The following is a 9985-nucleotide window of genomic DNA, read 5'->3' as shown; positions in this document are numbered from 1 at the left end:
CGTATTCGCGTCCCTTGCAAATTGTTATCCCAATATCAACGCGAAGGAAATTCGAGGAATGACCCGAGATGTGATGGAGGAGGGGCAAGGAGCCGGAGGGGGAGGAGGAGGAGGGCCACCTCCGAGGGTAATCCCTCGCGATCATTATCTCGTATGACACGCTCGTGTCTATGCTACTTCCGCTTTTCCTCGTGACGTTACGCAACGTGTTGTAGTAAATTCTGTTAGAAGGAATTACACAAAAAGACAAACAGACGCGCGTGACGCTCCCGGCGAAATTCCGCGTCTTGTTACGCACGGCTGCAAATACGCAATTATAAGAGTGTATAACGTTGCAAGCTTTCGCAATTTCTCTCCTCTCCGAAGCAACGTTGAATCCTTTCTAAACGGTGCTCGGAAAATTTTCAACGTCCTCCCGACGTTCAAGATTCTCGTAAAGCGTGACACGGTATTAGAGGCATTCAATCGGTGAAACACGACCTAAGTTTCGAAAATTTGACCTTTCGAATATCCAATATATTGAGCGAAAATTCTGCTCCATCCAACATTTTCGCCATTCAAAGTTCTACTGAATTGCAACTGACACAAACCTAGTTAATCTTCTAAGTATTGATATATGTATTAAGAATAATTTCAATGTGAAATAATATCGAACGTGCGCTAATTAAAACGCCGAAAGTTTCAAGCTCAACATTTTCAAAATACAGAATTTCAAATATTCGATTATTGTTTTCCACGATTTTATGAGCATTATTGATTTGTTCCTGAAAAAAATTAAAATTAAAATCTTAAAATTAAAAAATTAAAATCTTTTGGAGCTGTCATTGTTATTATAACGAATAATTAATTTTATATATATATCTTGTTTTTTGTTTGAACAATTGTTAAACATAATCTTTTCTAATTTTGAATAATACTTGTTAAGTTTTAATTTAATGTTTTGGAGAATAATTGAAATAAATATGTTGAGTAACCGAACAAGATTTCATAATTATTAGTCTAATTCGTAATTTAAAATAACTTACTTTAATTATAAAGTTTTAATTCTCTTTTAACTATTCAAAATTTTATGTACAATCAAATAATGACTAATCTTTTTTAGATACTACAAATACTCAAAATTTCCAAAATATTTGATATTCCAAGCATTCCCAGTTTTCCGAATAGAGAGACACGTAAAGTTAACCGCTCGTTGTTCCACTGACGATTCATTGGCAATTTTGTTGGCAAATCGAGCGGATGGGGTGATGAGGACACCCTCTCCAGATTGTCAAGATTTCTCGTCTCCCTAAACACGTTTGGCTATCGTCACAACAGAAGGCTCGAGGGTTGAGGGACGAACGAGTACACTTTTGTGAAGGACACTTTCGAGAGAACGGCCAAGAGCTTTTATCGTTCTAGGACGACTTCTCTCATGTACGTACTTTATTTTTCTTTTTTTTTTTTTTTATTTCGACCAGACACTCATATCAAACTTTCTATCCCGGCTGCTCAGTATGATACATTTATTTAAATTACCGTGAATCTTAATCTCCAGATCGAATAAAGTTACAAAATGAGATGAAGACGCGAAGAATCATAAATTTATATAATAAAAAACTATCATATTTAGCTTGTAAGATAAAAATATATCGAATATATCTCTCCATGTTTAATTAATAAAATTCAATATTAAAATTCAAAAAATAAAATATAAAATTCAAAAATAATAAAAATTAATAATAATAAAATAATAAAAAATAATACATACAATACATACAATAATAATAAAAATAATAAAAATTCATAAAATTCAAAATTGATATGCGACAAAATCTCGAATGTGATTCTTTCATTTGATAAAATAAAGAGAGAGAGAAAAGAAAGGTTGACATCAACTCTGGAATCGGACAACTATAATAATTTATTTAATACTAAATGAAAGACAAAGGGCATAAAGGATTCGGTACCAGCCGGTTTTGCGCTTAAAACTAATTTCACGAAAATAACTTTTCCAACTAACAATAAGCTAACAAGCTAAACGAGCTTTTATGCCTCGAGGTAAATCGAGCAAGCATAGGCCAGTCTGACTTCCGGAAAGTTTTTCGCTCAATGCGGTCGTCATAGCGGAAGCAAGAAAATAATGTGAAAACTGTCTCCGGTAGTCAAAGCTGAAAAATACAATGGAATACGAGAATACGCCCGACCGCCTTCCGGCGAGCTCCTTATTTAAACGCGAATCCTTTTGTTTTTCATACTCCCGCCTTCCGAATAAATTTGCGGTATCACATTTCCTTTTTTCTCCCAAGCTCCCTTCCTTCATATTTCAGATATATCTTATTTCGATTTTTTAATTCTTTTAACCCCCAAAAAATAATAATTTCAAAACAAATATATTTTAATAAAACCAATATTAATGATTCGTTACAAAGCGAGCAATTATTTCGAGAAATTAATAAATAAGTAAATTTTATTAAAACGAATAATAAGTTAAAATATATTGCAACATAAATAATTTTTGAATTATTCTAAATTTTTTAATTTTGATTCCACACACATCCTTCTACATCTCGAGAAGAATTTCTGTATTCTTTAATTTTTTACGATACTGACTTAATTTGACGATATCTAATTATTGTAACACGAATAATTTTATTTGATAATTATATGAATTAAATTAATATTGAAATAATTTTTATCGTTTCAAACATGTTTCTATTGTTGATGTTTTCTTTCATCCATGGATTTTTGAACGATTTTGAACAATTGTTTCTTTCTGTTTGTCAAAGATTAACTCAATTTGGCTGGCCGAATTAATGGAAAAAGCATCCACAGAGGAGAGTTCGGCGGTTTGCATGGAAAATAAAAACAATTAGCCAAATTATGCGACTGTATTGAATAGCGGCGTTTCCACTTTGTGTGACAAAATATCCTGAAAGAAATGCACGACCCGACCGAGCTTTATGGCCGGTCCTTTATTGGCCCAATATTCGCGACCATCGGCACTGAATTCATCGAATACCGGCTTTTGTTCCTTTTATTTCCAATAACTCGAACTAAACGTAACACGATCCGCTTATAATAGGAACGCGCTTACATGCCATACGATATTCCTAATCAATTGCGTTTTATCAGAGCGTTTTAGCAGACACGGTAGATGTTATTTAAATAATCGTGTAAAAATAGACAATTATCATTTTTAATTATTTTTTTATTTTAAAAATTTTGACGTATTATGGAAAACTAGACATTATTTTTAATTACTGATTGGACTGATAATTATTAAATCTGCTTCGAAATCTTTACTCTACATATTTATTTTAATTTTGTAAACAATAATTAAACATTAATTAAAAAAATTAACTATTATTATTCAAGATTGGAAAGGATTTTTTGACAATTATTCAAACAAAAATCAAAATATATATAAAATTAATTACGTGTCTGATAACGATGATAACATGAAAAAAATTTTCAAGAATAAATCAATAATGCTCATAAGGTCATGGAAAGCAATAACTAATTAAATTTAATTAATGAACATCAAATTTTGCTAAAAATCACCTTCACGTCTGTCACAAATATCCTCATCCTAACTTTTCCACTTTAACAGTCGTTCTTTTTATTAATCGAAAATGATATTTATTCCCTTCCCTATCTACAGATTTATATAATAAATCTATAGCGAGGAGATGAGGAGACCGTGGTATAATCTTTGCAGAATTTAATACGCGTCGGCTCAACTCGGATAATGCGGTCGGCTCGCAAGAGCGTAATGCGTGGGGATTTCAGTATAAATATATTTACGAGAGCGGAAAAGGGAAGAGAGAGAGAGAGAGAGAGAATACACCGTGAAGGGATGGACAGCGGGGGTGGTCCCAGAACGGTTCGGACGATACCGCGCCCCTTTCATGTTACGCGAGGCTGAGTATCCGTAGCTCCCCGGCTGATTTACATTTACGATCACTCATCTCTGCCTCGACCCGAGTCTCGTACTACAGCTTATTAACTCATTCGTCTCGGTCATGAATAATTTACCATCTTGACACACCATTGGATACCGCCCAGTGTTGTTCGCGCGAAATGGTCGCTTCTGTCCGAAGCGAGGGCTTGCACGATCACGTGCCATCGCAGGTAAATAAAATGAAAAATGCGAGAAGATATATAGTACGCATTACTAAATATCTCTTTTTATATATCTTTTCACCATTATTGGTCAACCATCTTACGCAGCTTATCGCGTCTTCGGACCGGTTAGACACCTGTTCGTCTGGTTACTTCAAGTGGCCGCTATCTAGCCACTTTGATCTCTTTATTAAAGACCGAGGAAGGAGATGAACTCCTTCAATTGCGCCGACTAAGCATCATAACCGGCAGATGCGTAAGCATGATCGTTCTGCGCTTCATATACGATCCTGCGATTTTATGACCATTTATTAAAAATTATTTTAATAATTTTTAATAAACTTTATTTTAATGGATATTATTATTTATTATATATAATTCCGATTGTCTGTTTTGGGTATCTTTATTCCTTCAGGATAAACCTTCCGGGTACTAAGTCCTCCCTCCAACGTCAGGATGTATCTGTTGGAATGATTATATTATATATAATTTTGTAATATAATATAATTTGTAATTTATTTTATAATTGAAAGATTATACCTATCACCGCATATCTCTTTTTTCTTTCAAGGGACATTATAAAAAAGCAAGCACCGAACATCGATCGATTCGTATTTGCTGCTACAAAATACATTGTTAATTATAAAATAAATTACATGATACATTGTACATTATAAAAAAATATATATAATATAAATAATGACATGAAATGTTTAATACTTAAGAAATTAATGATTAATCATTTGATCGATTGTTATTTATTTATATATTTCTTGTATTTAAATGTAATCTCGCGATGCGAGATTACATTTAAATACAAGGAATATATATACGAATTATTAAAGAAGTAATTACAGCTTATGAATATATAATATATTGCAACAGAGCAGTAATTAATAATTGTCATCCTTTATTATTTTGATTTCTGTTCTGAATAAATAAATTGCGCAAAGTATTCATTTGGATAAATAACTGTTCTCTTGATATATTTACGAATTTTTGATTGTCAAATTAATCATATAAGCTGATAATCGCTTATTAATAATAATATTTAGTATTAATATTAATAATTGATGTTACGAATCACTAATCGTAGAGAATGAGCGTTTTAAAGAACGTACGTGTATATACAGCTCATGATGATATATGTGTTGTCTGCTCGAGACTCACTGCGTGAATAATGACAACCTTACGTTTCTAGCCAAACATAAACAAACGCTAGGTCGTTTGCTAACCGATTTGTTTTATTGCCCCGAGATACTATTTGCTGCCAAATATTTAATGTTTTATATAATATTTGCAGTCGAATATTCCGTTATTTATTCTCGCATTTCCAATTGATTAATAATAAACGATTCGGTTTACACGTCACGATTTTTCATTACTCAATTCATTCGGTCCATCGATTCGCAGGTTACTCCGTTTACTTAATTCGGAAATAATAATGATAACAAATAACATATAGGGGAGAAAAATTAATTATCCAATATAATAATTCTTGCACAAATACGTTCCGTCAAAATTTCAACAGTCATTTATACGATGGACCCAACAGAGTTATAAAATACTTAATGTTGATTTACGTAGAGACACTGTAAAAAACAAATATATAAAATATAAATTAAAAAGCATGTTCAAAATAATTAATATTTGGAAAAATATAATTAACGCGCACAATTCAATTTTTTCATCGCCTCTTTATCGAAAAAGATTGAATTTACCAAAAACTTTTTTCATTCATTTTTCCTTTTTCGAGAATATAATATCTACATATATATATATATATATATATATATATATATATATATATATATATATATATATATATCGTAATGAGATAATATATGATGTTCATATAATACATATAATACATATAGAATAGAAAAAAGATTAGCTAAAAAAAAAAATACATTTAAAAATCTATATGCGAAATGCGCGAAATATTTGATCTATAATTTATGGGTGTACGCACCCATACCGTAATAGAACGTAATCCAATACATACAATGCAACTCAAAAACACATACATGTATATATACATAAATACAAATGAAATTGATTTCTCATCGCCAGATAAAATACAATTCTTCCTTATCACTTGCAAGTAAAATATGCCAGAGTGATATTATTGTTATACAATAAGAAAGAATAGATATTATCATTTCATGAGAATCTTAATCTTTATTAACACAATAATTGTGAGTTTAAGAGAGAGAGAAAGATTTTTCATATTCATTATGTGTGTGTACATATAAATATATGTGTTCTTCTTTTAATTAAAATTTTATTAAATTTTTTAATGACTCGTGAATTTTATTAAATGCTTACGTATATTAAAAATGTATTTTTCAGTAATTTTTACGATCTTACATTAAGATATATGTTAAGCTTTTTTTGAATACGAACGAGTATATATTTGCATTAGTTAAATCACCTATATTTGATTAAATGAAATTAATTCGATTATAAATACAATATATTAAATATATCAAAATTATAATCAAATTTAGTGAAAAAAGTGCATTAATAATCGAATAATCGAATAAAAAAATTAAATAAAATTAGAAAGGGGGGGGGAACGAGAATTGCCGAATAATGCAATTTACGTTCGCAGACATATGAAGGGTGCAATGATTACGTGTGCGCTCGATATTTCACACAGGCATAGGGAAAACTGAATTCTCAGCTTTAAAATTTATTCTTGGACGGTATCTGTTTGATATTTGCACAATATATTAACAATTATTATTTTGACAACTTGATAGAAAAATACAGAAAATACTGATATATTATAATAATATTAGGACACTCTGGAACCCTGCCCAGGTCAAAGTCGATTGCAACAAACATATATATATATATATATATATATATATATATATATATATATATACATACATATATTATATGTACTTTTATGTATAATAATCTGTTCGGAGGATGAGTCAGTATCGATAATTCTCCTCCCTTAGTATGCGAAGTGTATGTCTACATATGTATACATATTCTTACGTTCAGAGATCTCTCAATTTATATAAATTAAATTGTATTTTAGACATTATTTAATAAAAGCACTTTTCTTTCAAACAATGTGTTTTAATTATTCGATATTTACAGAAAATTATAAAAAATCTCCGATTTTAATAAACAATGACTACACAAAGTGAGATAACAACTTTAAGAACATAAGGGCGAAAGAATGTAATCTTTAAAACGTAACATTTCATGAAATATCAGGATATAAGTATCATTAAATTGCAATCGTGATTTGCAGAAGGAGAATTACACGCTTACTGATCGTGCAAAAGATTGTATGCATTAAAAGGAAGAAAAGAACACAGGCATTCGTTCCATATTAATCGTCTCGTTGTAACCGAATTTCAAATAGATATATATATATGTAATATTTTATAAAATTTTGAACTAGATACAGATAGCTCACTTCATTTATATTTTCTATTGCCATTCGTTTGCCAATTTTTTAAAAAAGATGAAAATGTTTTTGGAAACGAAAAATGATACTAATGAATTAGGAGTAAGAAAAAAAATAGGACTTCATGCAAAAATATTGAAATAAATCTCTGATTTCGACAATCACAAGATTGACTTCGCAGAATATATCAATTTTCGTTGATTCCTTTTAATTCAGCCGTCTTTTGCAGAAAGAACACCTCACACATAATCTAGAGCAATGTACAATGTCGATCGAGCACATATACCGAACATATATTCATCGTGGAAGAAATACTTCTTTCTGTCGTAAAATCTCTGTAATAACATCTACAAGGATAACACTTAATAACGTTCATGCGTAAAATATCCCGCATCCGCGATTATACGCTTCTATTTATTGTAACACGGAAGGCTATTTTTCAATACAAAATACTATATAACCGCCACGCCTTTCAAAATATCCCGCTAAGAATACAGCTTTTTGAACAAACATGCGTGTTTCATTAACACTCAACTATTATGATTCAATACCAGTAGGATCATCTTCAACTGTGAAAATGATAAATTTAATCGATTATGAATTAATTGGTTATGAAGTAATTGATTGTGAAAAGTATGTATGAAAATAATAGTAAATTTTAATAAAACATTTCACTGTTTTTTTTTTATTTTATACTACATAAAGAGAAACATGATGACGGAAATATTGGGAAACAAAATAAAGAATACTTTCGGGCTTTAAAAATATTTTTCTACAAAAAAAAAAAATCAAATCTCCATTTGTAGTTGAGAATTAATTTCGACGCATACATCAAGTGCTCGAATTGTATGGTTGAAACAAATATATAACATTGAATTATTATTAAACTATAATATTTTACAAGTGTATTATTATCTTTAAACTGAACATATCTCTTTTCAAATAAAATTGAAACAAATTATTTGTTTTCACAGCTATACTTTTGCTGTTTTAAAATATAGAAAAAGTAAAATATTAAAACGCAAGCTATACATATATATATTTTTACGGCAGATATTCCAAAAGATTATCGAAGAATCGAATACATCATCAATTCGAGCACCACGCGCATATACATATACATACACATACACATCCCCTAGCTATCGAAAAAAAGTGTTCCGCATTATCGTTACACTTTGCCAGTAACAATCTCGAAATAGAATGGAATGTATTGCGTTTTGTATGATACATAGATAACATAAACGCGTTATATTTTATTATTAGCAATAATATTTACAAGACTTACAAATCACACACCTAGTAAAAAATGACACAATTGTGCCTATTGCAATTCGCTTTCGCCCTACTTCTCGCAAAATCGATGTTGTCGATTCGCGACTATTGCCGTTTGTCGTTCCGTATTCTTGAAAAATTTAAGATCCTAAAGCCAGTTCACAATTCCTGGTGTAAAGGACCTAGAGATAAGAACCTGTGGTAAAAGATTCTTAGATCTGACGAGTTAGGAAGTTGACCATTTATGTATCAAGGTTCTTTGATGCAAGAATATGTAGACTTATAAATCCTTACAAAAATCACATTTTAAAATTTCTTTATCCTGAATTCTTAAATGAAAGAAATTGGATAAAGAAAATATATAAAATAATATACAAATTTCCAATAAAAATTTAGGAATTTTACATTAAATTCAACTTTTAAAAATTCATGAATCTAAGAACCTCTATATTCATGATATATATATATATATATATATATATATATATATATATATATATATAATCTGTTGATATCCTTTTTCCATCCTAGAAATTTCGATAATCTCATATCCGGGGATCACTAGAAAGAACTTCAATTAAATCGTCACACATCATGTTAAAACGTCTCAGTGAACAGCTTAATAAATAACGTACGAGCAGCTGCAAGTAATCCGCACTATTTACGTAGAAGTGATAAACTAATTTACGTTTGTTCCTATGTATATATTCTTCGCAGTCGTCAAATATGTCAATCTGCGTTCAAGTTCGAGAAGCACAATAGAAAACAAAAATGAATCCTAGCACTCGGACTTGTCCTCCTCGACCAATTGCTGGGTGTCCTTGCCCGAGTCGATGGGCGTCGGGTCCAGTTCTCTCCTTTTTAGATTCAACTGCGGGGGTTCTTTATGTTGCATACTCGAGGGTTTCATTTCTGCCGGTGCTTCGTACATGTTACCAACACTGGTACCGTTTGTCGCTCCGCTCTCCATATTCACCGCGTCGTACATCGGATTGCTGAAGTCTCGGTTCTTATTGGCAACATCGTTCAGGTTATACTCTACATCGAGCGGTTCCTGTAAACATAAAACAATATGAATGATAACTTAAAAAAAAATATTTTAATGTGAGAAAAATTTATTGATATATCATATTAATGTGATTCATTTTTCTAAAACAAAAAAGCAAAGAGCTT

At 30.6% G+C, this 9985-nt stretch overlaps 1 protein-coding gene across 1 annotated transcript in view; it reads right to left on the bottom strand.

Annotated features, from left to right (window-relative positions):
• Nucleotides 1–6815: 6815 nt before the first annotated feature.
• Nucleotides 6816–9985, bottom strand: part of LOC126856574 (low-density lipoprotein receptor-related protein 2) — a 38963-nt gene continuing 35793 nt past the window's right edge. The window contains exon 29 of the mRNA XM_050605196.1: nucleotides 6816–9866. Within this exon, the coding sequence (XP_050461153.1) occupies nucleotides 9591–9866 (276 nt within the window). The 3' untranslated portion in view covers nucleotides 6816–9590. The remainder of the gene's footprint in view (nucleotides 9867–9985) is intronic.

This window comes from Cataglyphis hispanica, chromosome 19 (genome assembly GCF_021464435.1).
Source record: "Cataglyphis hispanica isolate Lineage 1 chromosome 19, ULB_Chis1_1.0, whole genome shotgun sequence".
Lineage (NCBI taxonomy): Eukaryota > Metazoa > Arthropoda > Insecta > Hymenoptera > Formicidae > Cataglyphis > Cataglyphis hispanica.
This window is presented reverse-complemented; position numbering and strand designations above follow the sequence as displayed.